The following is a 17,463-nucleotide window of genomic DNA, read 5'->3' as shown; positions in this document are numbered from 1 at the left end:
CACACATCCCCCAGACCCCCTTTTCCCCCTAAAGCTGTTCCTAAAGCCCAGTCTGGGGCTCCCGGCTGTTTCCAGCACTCCCTGTCCCCACCAGGGTGTTTCTGCTGCAGGGCGTGGCCAGGAGGGCCCAGGTGAGGCCCTCAGGTGAGGCCAGGGAGGGCTCAGAGCCGTTTTGGGGGATCCCTGGGGGGCGGCGGGGGGTGCAGGGTGCAGCAGCTCCTCCCGTGGCATGGGGGGCCCGGGTGTCCATCCGGGGCAGAGGAGGGCAGGGGGAGCTGAGCTCGGGGCCGCTCCCCTCTGGTTCCCCCGTTTGCTGTGGGGCCCTCGCGGCGGCACCAGGAACGAGCAAAGGCCTGAAAATCCAGGACTGGGCTTTGTCTGGTGGGGCTGTCCTGCCTCGCTGCTCTTCCCGGGAATCCTGGCGGTCCCCTCGGGATGGGGGTGCAGGAGCAGCTCCCCCCGTCCCTCCCTGCCCCGAGCTCCCCATTCCCACATCCCCCATCGCCAGTGCCTTGAAAATTCTGCAAATCCCGAAAAAGGAAAGCTCCAAAGGTGGTCAGGGACAAGCGGGAGCGAGCTGAGTCCGGGTCCGGCCGTACCTGGGTCACTCACAGGGTTGGAGCTTCCCGTGCCCATTCCCCGTGTGTTTTACCCCAAAAGCAGCCCCGCCTCGCTTTGTCACCAGTTTTGGGGCAAACCCCCCCAATTCTGCTCCGTGCCGATTCCTCCCTGGCCCTGCTCGGCAGCGCCGGGCGCCTGCACTTTGCTCTGCCAGCCCCGGGCATCCCGGGGGCCGAGCCTCCCTCCTGTCCCCTCCTGTTCCCCCTCCTGTCCCCACTCCTGTCCCCACTCCTGTCCTCTCCTGTTCCCCCTCCTGTCCCCTCTCCTGTCCTCTCCTGTTCCCCCTCCTGTCCCCTCTCCTGTCCCCTCTCCTGTTCCCCCTCCTGTCCCCTCCCGTCCCCTCTCCTGTCCCCTCCTGTCCCCTCTCCTGTTCCCCCTCCTGTCCCCTCCTGTCCCCTCTCCTGTCCCCTCTCCCTGCCGGGGCCCGCGGCCCGGGGACACCGGGGGCTCCTCGCGGCTCCGCGGGGTCCGAAGGCTCCGGTGGGGCCGGGCTGGGGCAGCGCGGGGAGCGGGATCGGCTGCGGGGTTCGGGGTTTGTGGATTTTATGGAATTCTGGATAGGAACGGATGGGTGGCTGCAGACCCCGGGGGAGCTGCTGCTCCCTCCCTCCTCCTCCTCCCTCTTCAGCCTCCAAATCCCCGCGGATCGGGCGGGGTGGGAAGAGTTGGTCCCATTTCCCCCCCGCCCCGGTGTTTGGTCTGCGATTCTTGGCCCGGGTGGGAATTGTGACATTTTGGGGCTCCTGGACCCGTTCCTGCTCCGTTCGCCCCAAGGGGACCCCAAATCGAGCCCGGGAGGTGCCGAAGGGACACGGGACGAGGGTCCCGGGCGCGCCCCCCACCCCCAGCTGCTTTGTGCCACGAGCTTTGACGATCAATAATGGAAGAAGCCAAAAAGGACCCCGAGTACCTGTGTAGTATCTTATCAGTCCATATCGACGCGTATACGCACCCATGTATCGTAGAGCGGCCGCCGCGGGTCCGACCCGAGCCCCGCAGCCCCCGAGGGACCCCCGCCCCGCCCGGGCTCCTGTGAGCGGGTCCTCACAGCCCCGCGGGGCCCGGGGCCGCGGGGGGACCCGGGGGACTCGTCCCAGCCTCCCCCGCCCTCGGCCGTGTCATACCAAACATGTAACGTGCCTTTTATTTATGCTGCAAATATAACATTAAATATTACCCAGGAGCCGCCGGCTGCTGCCCTTTGTGGGGGGTGCGGGCTGGGGACACCCCGGGGTTCACGGTGTGGGTGGCACCGGCTGGACGCGGGACTGCCGCCCACCGCAGTGTCCCGGGGCGCCCCCGGGTGCGTTTTTTGGGGCGATTTCGGCTGGTTTGGGGTCGGGGGAGCCGCGGCCGCGCCGTCGGGGCTGCAGGAGCGCGCAGCGACCACCGGGGGGCGGCAGCGAGACCCGGCCGAGCGGGGGGACCGGGGGGGTCTGGGGGTGATGGGGACCGGGGAGGGGTCCCGGTGTGGGGGTGATGGGAACCGGGGAGGGGTCCCGGTCTGGGGGTGATGGGGAACCGGGGAGGGGTCCCGGTGTGGGGGTGATGGGAACCGGGGAGGGGTCCCGGTGTGAGGGTGATGGGAACCGGGGAGGGGTCCCGGTGTGGGGGTGATGGGGAACCGGGGAGGGGTCCCGGTCTGGGGCTGGTCGCGGGACAGGGGAGGGGTCCCGGTATCAAAGGGTCCTGGCCTGGTGAAGTCCCGGTGCAGTTCGGGGGTCCCGGGGCTCTCGCTCCGCAGCCCCGGCGGTTCCGGTTGCGGGGCCCGGGCGGGGCGGGCGGTGCGGGGCTCCCCTGTCCGCTCATCCATCCGTCCGTCCGTCCGTCCGTCCCCGGGGGCGGCTGTCGCGGCTGCTAAATGGGTTTCATTAACGGCGGCGGGGCCGGGGCTGCTCCCGCCGCTCCCCCGGGACCCCCGGCCCGGCTCGGCCCGGCTATAAGAGGCGGCGGCGGCGGCAGGGCGGGGGCGATGGCGATGGCGATGGCGGGGCGCCCGGCGCTGCTGCTGCTGCTGCTGCTGCTGCTGCTGCTGCTGGCGGGGACCCCGCGCTCCGCCCGCGCCTGTCCCGGGACCCCCGGCCCGGCCCCGGTGAGCCCCGGCCCGGCCGCGCCGTCGGAGCGGCGGGTCCGGTTTGTGGGGGGATGCTCGGGGTTGGGGTTGGGGTCGCTGTGCGGTTCCAGGACCGCTGCGAGCCCCGCTCCTCCCCCGCCTCAGGCCGCCGCCGCCGCCCCCCCGGGGCCGCCCCCCGCCGCCGCCGCCGCCCTGGGAGCGCTGCTCCGGTCCCTGCGGCGCCCCGGCCGCGCCCCCGGGGCCCCCCGGCCGCCGCCGAGGTGAGCGCGGATGGGGGCCCGGCCGGGGGTCGGGGACAGCGCGGGGACGCGGGAGGTGGGACAGGGGGGTTTGGGGTGCCTGAGAAGGGTCGGGGGTGCGGGGATGGGGGCTCCATTTCGTGTCCGTGTTCAGCCCATTCCCATCCGTCCGTCCGTCCATCCCCGTCCCTCTGTCGGTCCCCATGGTGTCCCCGGTGCGGATTAACGGTGCCGTGTCCCCCCGCAGGTCGGGCTGGGGGCTGCAGGGGGGTCCCCAGGCCCGGCTCAGCCCCCGCAGCTGGGACCCCCCGGCGGCCCCGTTCTGGACCATGGCGACCCCGCAGCGCTTCGGCCGCCGCCGCTGAGCCCGGCCCCGAGCCCGGCCCGGCCCGGGCGCCTCGGGGGCTCCGTCTGTCCCCCAATAAAGCGATTTGTCCCCCCAGCCCGAGCCCTCCTCTGCTTCTGCCCCGGGATGGAGGGGGGGGACGCGGCTCCCGCCCTTCTCCGCGCCCCAGGCGCCGCCGGCCCCAAGCAGACACGGACACGGGGAGTACAAACCCCCCCAGCTTTATTCTGGGGGGCCGATGGCACCCGGGGACCCTCCAGAACGGGGGGCCAGGCCGGAGGGGGGCCCCGGGCCCTGAGGTCCGTCTGTCCGTCCGTCCGTCCACCCGCAGCAGGGTCGGGGCGGTGGCCGCGGGTGGGGGCCGCGTCCAGAGGGTCCGAGCGCTGCCCGGGGGCTCCGGGGGCAGCTGTGGCCACCGCCCCGGCGGGGCTCGATTGCCCCCGGGCAGGGTTTGACTGCCCCGGGCAGGGTTTGACTGCCCCGGGCAGGGCTCCCTTGCCCCGGGCAGGGTTTGACTGCCCCCGGGCAGGGCTCCCTTGCCCCGGCAGGGCTCCCTTGCCTGGCGGGGCTCACTTGCCCCCGGCCATGATGCGCAGGTACTGCAGCGCGTTCCGGGCCGCCTGGGCGCGGGCGCCGTCGCGGGACGGGGCTGACCCGTGGCACACCGTGGTCGGCTGCGTGGAGAGCTCCACCAGGCACTGGTGCAGCCCGCTGAGGCTCAGCGCGTCTGGGGGCACAGCGGGGTCACCCCACGGCCCCGGGCACCTCCGGGGCACCCGCGGGGGGCCGGGGCCGGGCTGAGGGGGCCCGGGGCTCACCGATGTCGAGGTAGCTGATGGCGAAGCTCTGCTCCTCCGAGAGCTCCTGCAGCAGGGCGCAGGCGCCCCCCGGCGCGGCGCTGCCCCCGCGGCTCCGCAGCTGGCCCAGCTTCTCGCCCGCCGAGTTGCGCAGCGAGTCCCAGGTGCAGCCGGGGGCGCGGCCCCGCAGCCCCTCCAGCCGGGGGCACGTCTGGGGAGGGGGCACCGGGGCTCGGGGACCTGCCCAGCCCCCGGGGTCTGCCCCGACCCCACCCCCTGAGGTGTGGGAACCCCCCCGGGAACCGCAGGACACCCCCGGGGCCACCCACAGCCCCAAATCCAGCGGTGCCCTCCCCACGGCCTGGAGCAGGGGGCAGAGGGGACTCTGGGGTGCTCTGGGTGGCTCTGGGGTGACTCTGGGTGAGTCCAGGGTGTCTCTGGGTGCCCCTGGGTGAGCCCAGGGTGTCTCTGGGTGCCCGTGTCCCTCCCAGTGCCCCCGGTACCATGTTGAACTGGTCCTCCTCGCCCTCGGCCTCGCTGCTGTCGCGTGGCTCCATGGGGACGTTGTGGATCCTCACCAGCATCTTGGCGGCCGCGTTGCGCTTGGCCAGCTTCTTGGAGGTGCCGCTGCCTGGGGAGGGGCTGGGCGTGAGCTGGGACCCCCGGAGCCCTGCCCGGGACCCCGGGACCCCCGGGACCCTCACCGATCTCCACGAACCGCTCCACCCGGCAGGTCATGGTGAACTCCTTGCGGTGCGCCGGCCCCGACTCCTGCGTCACCGTGTACTCGGGCAGGCGCCAGCCCTTCTGCACCACCAGCTCCTGGGGGGACATGGACACCCCTGGGCACACGGCCAGCCCTGGGCACACGGCCACTCCACGTGGGGACGGCCCCGAGCCACCGTCAGCGCCCCCACACGGGGGCAACAGCCTCCAAAATGGAGATAGAGGCCCCAAACGGGGATAACCGGCCCCAAAATGGGGATAATTGTCCTCAAAATGGGGATAACCAGCACCAAGATGGGAATAATGGCCCCAAAATGGGGATAATTGTCCTCAAAATGGGGATAAGCAGCTCTAAAACAGACATAACTGTCCCCAAATGGGGATAACCAGCACCAAGAAGGGAACAATGGTCCCAAAATGGAGATAATTGTCCTCAAAAGAGGGATAATCCACCCAAAGCAGGAATAAATGTCCCTAAATGGGGATAAGCAGCCCCAAAATGGGAATAATTGTCCCTAAATGGGGATAAGCAGCCCCAAAATGGGAATGACTGTCCCTAAATGGGGATGAGCAGCCCCAAAAGGGGAATGATTGTCCCTAAATGGGGATAAGCAGCCCCAAAAGGGGAATGATTGTCCCTAAATGGGGATAAGCAGCCCCAAAAGGGGAATGATTGTCCCTAAATGGGGATGAGCAGCCCCAAAAGGGGAATGATTGTCCCTAAATGGGGATGAGCAGCCCCAAAAGGGGAATGATTGTCCCTAAATGGGGATAAGCAGCCCCAAAATGGGAATGACTGTCCCTAAATGGGGATGGGCAGCCCCAAAAGGGGAATGATTGTCCCTAAATGGGGATGGGCAGCCCCAAAAGGGGAATGATTGTCCCTAAATGGGGATAAGCAGCCCCAAAATGGGAATGATTGTCCCTAAATGGGGATGAGCAGCCCCAAAAGGGGAATGATTGTCCCTAAATGGGGATAAGCAGCCCCAAAAGGGGAATGACTGTCCCTAAATGGGGATGGGCAGCCCCAAAAGGGGAATGGTTGTCCCTAAATGGGGATAAGCAGCCCCAAAAGGGGAATGACTGTCCCTAAATGGGGATGAGCAGCCCCAAAATGCAGGTAACTGTCCCCAAAACAGCAACAACTGTCCCAAAATGAGGAAGAGCCCCCAGATGCCATCGTGTTCCCCCCACCCCACAGATGGGTGAGGTCCCCCCCCCCAGGGCCGTGTCCCCCCAGCCCGGGCAGGTGGGTGGGGTCGGTTGGTGTCCCCTGGTGTCCCCCCCGGAGGTGGCACCCACCTGCAGAGCCCCCACGGGGTTGCACTCGGCCTGGGGGGGGGACACCGGCGTCTTCATCTCCAGGGGGGGGCCCCTGTGGGGCACAGGGGTCAGGGGGCACCCACAGAGGGGCCGGGGGCGTTTGGGGGGGGCGGGGACACGGTGGCCCCCCTTACCTGGGCGAGGGGGGGGGCGCGGCGGGGGCCGGGGGGGGCGCGGCGGGGCCGGGCTCTGCGGGGGGCTCCGGGGGGAACGGAGAGCTGGGGGGGGGCAGGGGTCAGAGACACCCCCAGGCGTTATGGGGACCCCCAGACCCCCCTGAACCGCCAGACTGCCCTGGGAGCCCCCAGACCCCTCCCCCAAATTCCCCTGGGAACCCCCAGACCCCCCTGGAACCCCCAGGCTGCCCTGGGAGCCCCCAGAGCCCTCCCCCAGGTTCCCCTGGGAACCCCAGACCCCCCTGGAACCCCCAGGCTGCCCTGGGAGCCCCCAGAGCCCTCCCCCAGATTCCCCTGGGAGCCCCCAGATCCCCCCAGGAACGCCCAGACTCCCCTGAGAGCCCCCCCAGACCCCCCCGAGCTCAGCAGAGCCCTCACACCCCGCAGGATCCCGCAGCCCCCCTTGGGTGCCCCCAAACTACTCTGGATGTCGCCTCCCCCCAGAGCCCCCCAGAGCCCCCCAGGTACCCCCAGAGCCCCCCCCAGCCCCCACCTGTGCTCCAGGGGCTCCAGCATGGCCCCCCCCCCTCTGAGCAGCCTCAGGGCCACCTCGGCCGCCTTGTGCTTGGCCGCCTTCTTGCTGGGACCCTGCCCTGGGGGACACACAGGGACCCTCAGGGACCCCTCAGGGACACCGGGGGGGCCCTGGGAGCTTTGGGGTCTCACCGGTGCAGCTGACAGGGGGGACAGGGTGGGGACAAGAGCGGCAGGGTGGCCCAGGACAGCTCCCCAGGGGGGTCCCTGGGTTTGGGGTCCCACCGGTGCAGCTGATGTCCCCGAGGGGACAGGAGGGACAGGGTGGCCTGGGGCCGTTCTGGGGGCTCCCCAGGGGGGTCGGGGTCCCACCGGTGCAGCTGATGTCCCCGAGCGTGACGCGGAAGGTGAAGTTGGGCTGGTGGGCCTGGCCCTCGGCCTTGAGCAGGTCGTAGCCCGGGGTCCGGCCTAGGCGAGTGCCATACTCCTGCAGGAGGCTGATGGGCGTCTTCCCGGGGCTGGCCGCCACCATCTGCTCCAGGCTGGGACACGGACAGCGACAGGGGGTGGGACACGGCGGCGACAGCGACACGGGGACAGGGGTGGCACTGCCACAGAGTGTGGGGACGCGGGGGGGCATTTGTGCGTGCTGTGATGACACGGGGACGGGGATGGAGCCCCAGCAGTATGAGGGGAAGCGGTGGCACTGCCACACAGCCTGGGGACACGGGGACAGGGATGGAGCCCCGGCACAGCGTGGGGACAGGGGCACGGGGGTGGCACTGCCAGCCGGGGACACGGTCAGGGGATGTCGCCGGGACCCGGGAACAGGGACGGCAGTGCCACACACCGCCGGGACAGCGCTGTCCCCCCTCCCTCTCCCCTCCCCTGCCCCGCCCGAGCCCGGCCTAGGCCGCCCCCACCCCGCCCGCCGCCGCCAGCGCGGGGGGCCCCGGGCGGTGCCGGGCAGCCCCGGGGGGCCCCGGGCGGAGCCGCACAGCCCTGGGGGGCCCCGGGGGTCCCGGTACCTGGGGAAGGCGCCGCCGCTCCGCCGGGCCCCGCCCGCCCCCTCCTCGCTCATCCCCGCCGCTCCGGCCGCCGCCCGCGCCGCCAGGGGGCGCGCGGCATCACGGGAGCGCCGCGCCGCGCGGGGGGCGATGGGAACTGTAGTCCGCCCGCAGGGCGCGCGGCCGCCGCCAGCCCTCCGGCGGACTACACTTCCCATACCCCCCCGCGCCAGGAGGAGGGCGGGAACGCGGAGGAGGCGGGAAGCGGGGTCACGTGGTGCTGGAGGGGCGGGGAGGGGGCCGTGCCTCAGTTTCCCTCGAGAGGGGTCAGGGAACAATGGGGACAATGGAGACAGTGGGGACATGGGAACATTGGGGAGCAATGGGGACAATGGGGATAATGGGTACAGTGGGGGATAATGGGAACAGTGGGGGCAATGGGGACATTGGGGACAGTGGGGACACCAGGGACAATGCGGACAGTGGGGACAGTGGGAACAATGGGGACAGTGGGGGACAATGGGGACAGTGGGGGATAATGGGGACAGTGGGGGATAACGGGGACAGTGGGGGGCAGTGGGGACAGTGGGGGGCAATGGGGACAGTGGGGACATTGGGGACAATGGGGACATTGGGGACAGTGGGAGATAATGGGAACAGTGGGGACAATGGGGCAGGGGTGGCACTGGTCAGAGTGGGAGCGCTGGGATCACACAGGGAGCACTGGAGATGGAGGGCCACCCTACTGGGAGCACTGGGACCCAAGGGACACCGTCCTGGGAGCACTGTGACACCCGTACTGGGAGCACTGGGATGGCCACGGTGCCCCGCGTGCTGCTGGGCCCGGTGCCGGTGCCGGTGCCGGTGCCGGCGGGCTCACGGGGACACCGGTGGGGCGGGTGTTGGAGTCCCGGTGCTGGCTGTGCAGGCCCGGCAGCGGTGCCGGTGTCAGAGCGGTCCCGGAGCCGGTGCCGAGTGGGGGTCCCGGGGCAGTATCGGGGGGTCCCGGTGCGGTGTCGGGGGGGCTCCCCGGTGCGGTCTCTCCCGGTGCAGTATCCGGGTCCCGGTGCCGGTATCTGGGTCCCGGTGCAGTATCCGGGTCCCGGTGCCGGTATCTGGGTCCCGGTGCGGTACCGGGGTTCCGGTGCGGTATCTGGGTCCCAGTGCCGGTCTGTCCGCTGCGGCGGTTCCCGGGGCGGTACCGCGGTTCCGGTGCGGTCCCGGTGCGGTCCCGGTGCAGCATCGCGGTCCCGGGGCGCTGCCGGGGGGGCTCCCGGTGCCCGTGCCGGTCTCTCCGGTGCGCGGGGCGGGGCCGGGGCGGGGCCGTTCCCGTCGGGCGGGGCCGTTCTCGCCGCTCGCCCCGACCGCGGCCCCGGCCCCGGTACCGGCCCCGCCCGCCGGGCCCAGCCCCGCAGCACCGGCACCGCCGGGCCCCCCCCGGCACCGGGACCCCCCGGGACCCCCCGGCAGCAGCGGCGCCCCCGGGCGAGGGCCCGGAGCCCCCCCAGGTACCGGCACCGCTCGGGGGGGGGGGATGCGCCGGGATGGGGGGAGGGGGCAGGGCCGGGGATGCGCCGGGATCGGGGGGGGGCGGCGGGGCCGGGGGGGGCTCGGGGCCCCCCCCCCATCACCGGGACCCCCCCCAGGCCCGGGGGGGCCGCGCCCTCCCCTCCCCCCTCGGCCGCGGGGGGCTGGGGGGGCTGAGGGGGGGGGAGGGGATGCGCGCGGCCTCTTGCACGCGCGTGACCCCCCCCTTGCACACGCGCGTGCACGCTCGTGACCCCCCCATCCCCCCCCGGCCGTGCACGCGCTCGTGGCCCCTTCCACGCGCGCGTGCAAACGGCGGCAGGTGCGTGCGCGCGCGCCCGCCAGTCCCTGCGCGTGCCCGCGGGTTCCCCCCGTGAGCGCGCACCCCTCCATCCCCCCCTGCCCCCGTCACGCCACGGCCCCCGCAAACCCCCCCCCATGTCGCGACAGGGCGCCATGTCCCGACATGACGCGCCGGCGGGGGCGCTGTTTCGCCCCCGCTCCCCTCCTCCCACGCTGCGCTGTCGCGACACGGGCCCGGCGCTGTCGCCTGTCGCAAGTGCCGCCCTCCCCCCGCTCTGTCCCAGCCCCCCCCCCGGGTCGCGCCCCCCGCTCCTGCCTCAGTTTCCCCGGGGGTGGGTGGGGGGGGGAGGCCCCTTCCCTTACCGGGATGACGTCACCCTGTGACGTGATGTCACCGCGGGGGGACACGCGCGACACCTGGAGGGGCGGGTGGCGCCCCCTCCCCCGCGGGTCCCTCGGGGTGACGCTCGGCCCCTCCCCCGCCCAAACCCCCCCGATTTCAGTGATGACATCACCGCCGGCCGCGCTGTTGCCATGGCGACCGTCCCCCGCCCCCGGGACCCCTCGTGCCTCAGTTTACCCCGAGCGTGCCCGGGGGTGACCCGGCGGGGACGGGGGGGGGGCACGCACGAGTGTAAAGGGGTCACACGCGTGTCTGGGGGTCCCGTGGGCACCGGGGGGGGTCACACGCGTGTGGGGGTCACCGCCATGTTCCGGGGGTGCCCCCGGCCCCGCTGACCGCTCCCCCCCGTTCTGGGGGTGTCCCGCTCGCTCCGGCCCCGCGCACCGCTCGCCCCTGTCCCGGGGGTGCCCGGGGGTCTCCGGCCCCGCTGACCGCTCGCCCCCAGCCCCATGGCCTGCCTGCACGAGACCCGCACTCCGTCGCCGTCGCTGGCGCTGCCGTCGGACGGGACCCCCGAGCAGGAGCTGACGCCCACCCAGTGCGTGCTGCGCGATGTCCTGCCCGCCCCCAGCGCCCCCCCCGAGGCCTGGCCCCGCCGGGGGGGCCCGCGGGCCCCCGAGCTCGGCCCCGAGGCCGCGGGGCCGCTGGCGGCCGATGCCGCCCACCTGCGCTGCCAGGCCGGGGGCGGCTTCCTGGAGGGGCTCTTCGGGTGCCTCAAGCCCGTGTGGACCATGATCGGCAAAGCCTACGCGGCCGAGCACAAACACCCGCCCGAGGGTGAGCGCCGGGGGCACCGGGGGCACCGGGGGGCTCCGGGGCACGGGGGTGAGGGGGGACAGAAAGGGGCAAAGGGGAGGGAAGGGGAAAGGAGCTTCAAAGCAGGGCCCAGAGCAGGGTGGGCCAAGGGGGCAAAGGGCGACTGTGGGGAGAAAAGAGGCGGTGAAGGGCAAAAGCAGAAGCAGGGGTGAGGGGGGAAAGGAGGGGTGTGGGTGGGGGGTGCCAGGGCTGGGGGTACACCAGGGGTACCGTGGGGATGGGGGTGCTGGGGGTGCTCCGGGGGTCCCTGGGTGCTCTCGGGCTGTGGGTGCCATGGTGGGGGTCCCGGGGGGCTGGGGGTGCCATGGTGGGGGTCCCGGGGGGCTGTGGGTGCCATGCTGGGGGTGCCATGGTGGGGGTCCCGGGGGGCTGTGGGTGCCATGCTGGGGGTGCCATGGTGGGGGTCCCGGGGGGCTGTGGGTGCCATGGTGGGGGTCCCGGGGGGCTGTGGGTGCCATGCTGGGGGTGCCATGGTGGGGGTCCCGGGGGGCTGTGGGTGCCATGCCCCCGGTCCCGCAGACCCCTGGGAGGTGCCGTTCGAGGAGATCCTGGACCTGCAGTGGGTGGGCAGCGGGGCGCAGGGCGCCGTGTTCCTGGGCCGCTTCCACGGCGAGGAGGTGGCCGTGAAGAAGGTGCGGGACCTCAAGGAGACCGACATCAAACACCTGCGCAAGCTCAAGCACCCCAACATCATCACCTTCAAGTGAGAGGGGGCTGCTGGCACCGGGGCACGGGGACAGCACGGGCAGGGGGACACTGCGGGAATGGGGCATGGGCATGGGGCATGGAGCATGCTAGAACACAGGAATGGCATGGGCATGGACACAGCATGGGCATGGAATGGGCATGGAATGGACACAGCATGGACACGGCATGGGCATGGAATGGACACAGCATGGACACAGCATGGACACGGCATGGGCATGGAATGGACACAGCATGGACATGACATGGGCATGGAATGGACACAGCATGGACACAGCATGGAATGGGCACAGCATGGACACGGAATGGACACAGCATGGACACAGCATGGGCATGGAATGGACACAGCATGGACACGACAGGCAGAGCATGGATATGGAATGGACACGGAATGGACACAGCATGGACATGGAATGGACACGGAATGGACACAGCATGGACATGGAATGCACATGGCACAGGCATGGCACGGACATGGAACGGGCACAGCATGGACACGGTGCCCAGCATGGACACGGCCACCAAGGTCATGGACACCGGGGCCCGGGGCTCCGTGCGGGGCTGTCCCCGTGGAGCGGTGGCCCCGGCGGGCGCTGAGGTGGCGCTGTGCCCGCAGGGGCGTGTGCACCCAGGCCCCCTGTTACTGCATCATCATGGAGTTCTGCGCCCAGGGCCAGCTCTACGAGGTGCTGCGCGCCGGCCGCAAGGTCACCCCCTCCCTGCTGGTCGACTGGTCCATGGGCATCGCCGGGGGCATGAACTACCTGCACCTGCACAAGATCATCCACCGCGACCTCAAATCGCCCAAGTGAGCCGGGCACGGGGCTCGGGGCACCCCGGGGACCCCCGGGCGTGGGGCTGTGCATGGGGTGGGTGCATGGCACAGCGGTGCTGGGACGGGACGGAGCCGTGTCCTTGCTGGTGCCCTGTCCCTGCTGGTGCCCTGTCCTTGGTGGTGCCCTGTCCCTCCTGCTGCCGTGCCCATGGTGGTGTGTGTCCATGAGCTGTGTGACACTGGCATTGCCACTCCTGGTGGCTTCATGCCCGTGGCAGTGCCATGCTCATGGTGGTGGCCGAGCTGTGCACGCAGTGGTGGCGTCCCCTCAACAGGGCCACGCTCATGGCATTGCATGTCCACGGTGGGGCCGTGTCCGTGGTGCTGTCCCAGGCAGGGCAATGTCCATGGTGGCCTTGTCCCATCTTATTGGTGTCCCACGCCGGTGCTGTGTCCGTGTTGGCGTCGTCCCGTTCTGGTCTGTGTCCATGCTGTCCCCTGTCCTCTCCGTGCTGCCTGTCCCCTGCCCTGCCCATCCCTGCTGTGACCCGCTGGTGCCCGCAGCAGTTGCATGTGCAGCAGTGCCCGTGCCATTGGCGTGTCATTGGCGTGTCGTTGGCGTGTCATTGGCGTGACACTGGCGTGGCGCTGAGCGCGTGTCCCCAGCATGCTCATCACCTACGACGACGTGGTGAAGATCTCGGACTTCGGCACCTCCAAGGAGCTCATTGACAAGAGCACCAAGATGTCCTTCGCCGGCACCGTGGCCTGGATGGCCCCCGAGGTCATCCGCAACGAGCCGGTCTCCGAGAAGGTGGACATCTGGTGAGGCCATGGGGACACCGGGGACACGGGGGACACTGGGGACACTGCAGTGGCAGGCACTGGGGACAGGAGACATTGTGGGGATGCCACGGAGATCGGGACACTGGGGATACTGGGAGTGACGTGGCGGGGCCAGGGGACGTCAGGGACCCAGGAGTGGGGGACACTGGGGACACCAGAGCGGAGGAGGTGAGGGGACAGCAGGAGGTCGCCATGGGTGACGGGGCCCATGGGTGCCCACAGGTCCTTCGGGGTGGTGCTGTGGGAGCTGCTGACGGGCGAGATCCCCTACAAGGACGTGGACTCGTCGGCCATCATCTGGGGCGTGGGCAGCAACAGCCTCCACCTGCCCGTCCCCTCCAGCTGCCCCGACGGCTTCAAGGTGCTGCTGCGCCAGTGCTGGTGAGTGCCCACGGGGACACCCCGAGGGACCCCACACAGATGGGGCCACGGGGCCAGCAGGACGGACCTGCCCCCGTGGGCAGGGCAGGGCAGGGCAGGGCAGGGGGGGACCCCTGGTTGTAGCTGTGCCCCCCCTGTGTCGTGTGCACCCTTCTCTACCCCTGGTCCCCAAAACCTTCAGGACCCCCCGGCACTGTCAGCCTCCCCCAGAACCCCCCGAGACTCCCGGCCCCCCTGAGTGCCGTGTCCTTCCCCCAGGAACAGCAAACCCCGGAACCGGCCGTCCTTCCGCCAGATCCTGCTGCACCTCGACATCGCCTCGGCCGACGTCCTCTCCACCCCGCAGGAGACCTACTTCAAATCCCAGGTACCAACCCCAGCAGCCCAGGACCCCCTTCCTCCAGCCGGGCAGTGCCTACAGTGCCCGGCACCGCCGCAGCCCTGGATGTGCGGGGTGGCCGGAGCCCGGTGGCAGCGGCGGCGCTGTCCCTGTGCCGCAGGCCGAGTGGCGGGAGGAGGTGAAGCTGCACTTCGAGAAGATCAAGTCGGAGGGGACGTGTCTGCACCGGCTGGAGGAGGAGCTGATCAACCGCCGGCGCGAGGAGCTGCGGTGGGGCCGCGCTGGGAAGGGACCGGGGCGGGGGCGGCCGGGGCTGGCGGGGCACAGGGAGGGCTGCGGGCCGCTGTCCCTGTCCCCCGGCCGGTTCTGACGCCACGCGTGTCCCCAGGCACGCGCTGGACATCCGGGAGCACTACGAGCGGAAACTGGAGCGAGCCAACAACCTCTACATGGAGCTGAGCGCCCTCATGCTGCAGCTGGAGCTCAAGGAGAAGGAGCTGCTCAGGTGGGTGGGCAGCGCCCAAACAGCACCCCCGAACAGCTACCCCCACAAATAACACCCCCAAATAACACCCCCAAACACAACCCTCCCGAAGAACACCCCCAATCTTAACCCTCCACAAATAACACCCCCAAAGAGCCCCCCACACCCTCTGTGCCCATCCCATGGTCACTCCCTGGCCGTGGCCAGCCCTTTGTCCCCCCCATGGTGCTCCCTGACCCCGCGGCCGCTCCCCCCCGGCCGTGGCCGCTCCCCAGGCCCCGCTTGCCCCGGGCAGGGGCGCGGGTGCCCACGCGTGGCCCGTGGCAGGCGGGAGCAGGCGCTGGAGAAGCGCTACCCCGGGCTCTTCAAGCCGCGGGTGCCGCGGGGGCTCCTGCACGGCAACGCTGTCGAGACCCTCATCAAGAAGAGAAACGTCCCCCAGAAGCTCTCGCCCCACGGCAAGCGGTGAGCGGGGGCGGGGGTCCCTCGGGGGGGCACCTTGGGGCGTTTGGGGCGGGGGGAAATGGGGGGAAATGGGGGTGCCGGGGATTGGGGTTGGGAGGCACGGACGTGCGGGTCCAGCAGGGTGGGGGGGCCTGGGGTCGTTTAGGGGACTGAGGGGACGGCGTTCTTTGGGCTGGGGGTGTCTGGGCTCTTTGGGGAGGGGGGAGATGCTCTGGGGGATCTGGATTTGGGGTCGTTTCGGGGACTGGGGGTGTCTGGGCTCTTTGTAGAAATGCCCCCGGTGTGCAGATGCTTGGGGACCTCGGAGGGGGGGTCAGGGTCCTTTGGGGAGTTCTGGGGCTGCAGACCCCGGTGTCCCGGGGAGGGAGGGGGGTTCTTCGGGGCTGTGGATGTCCCAGGGGTCGCGGTGCCGGGATCCCCTCCCACAGCCGCGCCCGTGTCCCTCCTGTGCCCAGCCCCGACATCCTGAAGCCGGAGGTGCTGCTGCCCAAGCTGGACGCGGCCATGGCGCAGGTGGCGCTGCCGGGGTGTCCCAAGGGCCCCCCGTCCCCCGGGCGCAGCCGCCGCGCCAAGGGCCGGCACCGCAAGGCGGGGCCCCGGGGCGGCTGCGGGGAGCCGGGACCCGAGGCCGGGACCCCCCGGGGTCCCCCCGCCACCGCCGCCAGCCCCGACATCCTCGGGGGCACCCTGGAGGCCGCGGGTGCCCCCCCGGCCACGGAACCCGATGCGGGACCCGAGGGGGCCACGGGCAGCCAAGGGTCCCCCCCGGCGCAGCCCCCCACGCCCGGGGAGCCAGAACGGGAGAGCGGCGCCGGCCGGGGGGGCAAAGGGGCCGCCGGGCAGCACCTGACGCCCGCGGCTCTGCTGTACCGGGCGGCCGTCACCCGCGGGCAGGTGAGACCCCAGAGCCCCGCGGCCCTTTTGGGGGGGCGCGGGGGGAACCCCAGGGCCGTCCCAGAAGTGGGAGGGGGCATGGATTCCTCCCGAGGAGGGGGCGTCAGCACTGCCGGGGCCCTCGCGGGGTGAGGGGCGGGCCAGGAGCGAGGGTCCTTCCCGAGGGCCTCAGGAGGACCCCAAGCCCCCCTCCCTGCGCCCCCAGAAACGGGGGGTCTCGTCGGAGGAAGAGGAGGGCGAGGTGGACAGCGAGGTGGAGCTGCCGCTGCGGCAGAGGTGGGTGCGGCCCCCGCCCGGGGACACCGGGAGTGCTGCGGGTGCCGGAGCCCCCCGCCCTCACCCCGCGCCCCCCTCGCCCCCGCCCAGGTGGCCCCCGGGGATGAGCAAGCGCCAGTCGCTGTCCACCTTCAGCTCCGAGAACTTCTCGGACGGCGACGGCGACGAGGGCCACACGAGCGAGCCGTCGCACAGCGCCACCCCCGACGTGGGCAGCACCAACACGGACGAGCGTCCCGATGACCGCTCCGAGGATCTGCTGTCCCAGGGCTCCGAGATCCCGCTGGACGCAGCCCCGCCCGAGGGGCCCGGCCGCCGGCACGGGGGGCTCAGCCCCACCAAGGTGAGGCCCCCACGCAGGGGCACCCCCAGGAATGGTCCCCATGGGGTGGGGGTCCCCTGGGAATGGTCCCCAGAGGGGGCAAAGGGAGGAGGGTGTGTGCAGGGCCCCCCCAGGGACAGTCCCCATGGGATGGGGGGGGGGGGGGGGAGGTGTCCCCTGAGCCCCCCAGATGGGGTTGCCAAAGGGAAGGGGTCCCCCAGGAACGATCCCCAGGGGGTGGGGGGTCCGTGAGCCCCAGAGGGGGTTGGCAAAGGGAAGGGGGTCCCTGTCCCCCCCAGGAATGGCCCCCATGGGGTGGGGGTCCCCAAGCCCCCAGAGGGGGTTGGCAAAGGGGGTCCCTGTCCCCCAGGAATGGCCCCCATGGGGTGGGGGTCCCTGTCCCCCCCAGGAATGGCCCCCATGGGGTGGGGGTCCCTGTCCCCCCCAGGAATGGCCCCCATGGGGTGGCGGTCCCCAGGCCCAGGGCGGCGGGGATGCCCCAGCCCCGCGTGTGTCCCCAGGTCTCCGAGGACTCCGACTGTGACAGTGCAGAGCTGGATCACTCAGGCAGCGGCGAGGGGCCCCCCCGGCCCACAGCCCCCCCGGGCCTGTGACCTGCGCGCCCCCACAGCCCCACCCTGCACTCCCTCCTCACTTGTACAGCCCCAAATATTTATATAAATATCTATCGCTCTCTACTGCGGCTGCTGCCTTGGGGAACGGGGGGAAAGGGGCAGGGGGCGTCCTGGAGCCCCCCCTGTTTGTGCACAGGGAGCTGCCCCCAGTTCAGACTGGGAAAATGGGGAGGGGGCTGGTCACTCCTGGAGGTGCCAGGGGATTTAGGGGGAAAGAGCAGAGAGGGAACAGAACCAACAGCGAGTTCCCATCGGAGACCAGTTTGGAGGGAAATGGCAAAGATCCCCCAAAAATTCATCTGGAGGGGCAAAGTTCCCTCCCCAGGACTGGTTCATCCCAGTCCAGTGGGACTCCAAGACCCAACTGGGCCATACTGGGAGCACTGGGTTGGTCCTCCACCCTCTGGAAGGATCCCAAACACCAGCTGGGGTGGTTCATCCCTCTCCAGAACCAAACTGGACCGTACTGGGAGCACTGGGAAGAGCCAGAGGGGTTTCAAATAAAGAC

General features: G+C 71.0%; 3 protein-coding genes across 7 annotated transcripts; 2 read left to right on the top strand and 1 right to left on the bottom strand.

Annotated features, from left to right (window-relative positions):
• The first annotated feature begins 2,593 nt into the window (after positions 1-2,593).
• NPFF (neuropeptide FF-amide peptide precursor) lies at positions 2,594-3,299 on the top strand. Its single transcript, XM_066567550.1, has 3 exons — positions 2,594-2,754; positions 2,806-2,955; positions 3,182-3,299. The coding sequence occupies exons 1-3, from the start codon at positions 2,594-2,596 to the stop codon at positions 3,297-3,299; spliced, it is 429 nt and encodes a 142-aa protein (XP_066423647.1).
• Positions 3,300-3,485: 186 nt separating this feature from the next.
• TARBP2 (TARBP2 subunit of RISC loading complex) lies at positions 3,486-10,080 on the bottom strand. Of its 5 annotated transcripts, none has more exons than XM_066567608.1 (9): positions 9,977-10,080; positions 7,149-7,318; positions 6,796-6,895; positions 6,261-6,344; positions 6,106-6,178; positions 4,782-4,899; positions 4,581-4,708; positions 4,099-4,288; positions 3,486-4,007 (listed from the first exon to the last, which is right to left on the bottom strand). In XM_066567608.1, exons 2-9 carry the CDS (start codon positions 7,306-7,308, stop codon positions 3,850-3,852), a joined length of 1,011 nt encoding a protein of 336 aa, XP_066423705.1. In that variant the 5' UTR covers positions 7,309-7,318; positions 9,977-10,080; the 3' UTR covers positions 3,486-3,849. The 5 variants fall into 5 exon arrangements, with proteins under 5 accessions (XP_066423705.1, XP_066423701.1, XP_066423704.1 ...); XM_066567604.1 differs by lacking the exon at positions 9,977-10,080 and adding an exon at positions 8,584-9,055; XM_066567607.1 differs by lacking the exon at positions 9,977-10,080 and adding an exon at positions 7,805-7,885.
• A 381-nt stretch (positions 10,081-10,461) lies between these two features.
• On the top strand, positions 10,462-17,018 carry MAP3K12 (mitogen-activated protein kinase kinase kinase 12). The gene is made up of 13 exons (XM_066567603.1): positions 10,462-10,793; positions 11,352-11,535; positions 12,154-12,345; positions 12,979-13,137; positions 13,381-13,539; positions 13,798-13,906; positions 14,040-14,149; positions 14,268-14,384; positions 14,691-14,828; positions 15,284-15,722; positions 15,928-15,998; positions 16,089-16,341; positions 16,842-17,018. The coding sequence occupies exons 1-13, from the start codon at positions 10,466-10,468 to the stop codon at positions 16,932-16,934; spliced, it is 2,352 nt and encodes a 783-aa protein (XP_066423700.1). The 5' UTR covers positions 10,462-10,465; the 3' UTR covers positions 16,935-17,018.
• Positions 17,019-17,463: the final 445 nt, after the last annotated feature.

The sequence above is a fragment of the Molothrus aeneus genome, chromosome 30, assembly GCF_037042795.1.
Source record: "Molothrus aeneus isolate 106 chromosome 30, BPBGC_Maene_1.0, whole genome shotgun sequence".
Taxonomy (NCBI): Eukaryota; Metazoa; Chordata; class Aves; order Passeriformes; family Icteridae; genus Molothrus; species Molothrus aeneus.
Note: the sequence above shows the minus strand (reverse complement) of the source record. Positions and strands in the feature narration are given on the sequence as shown.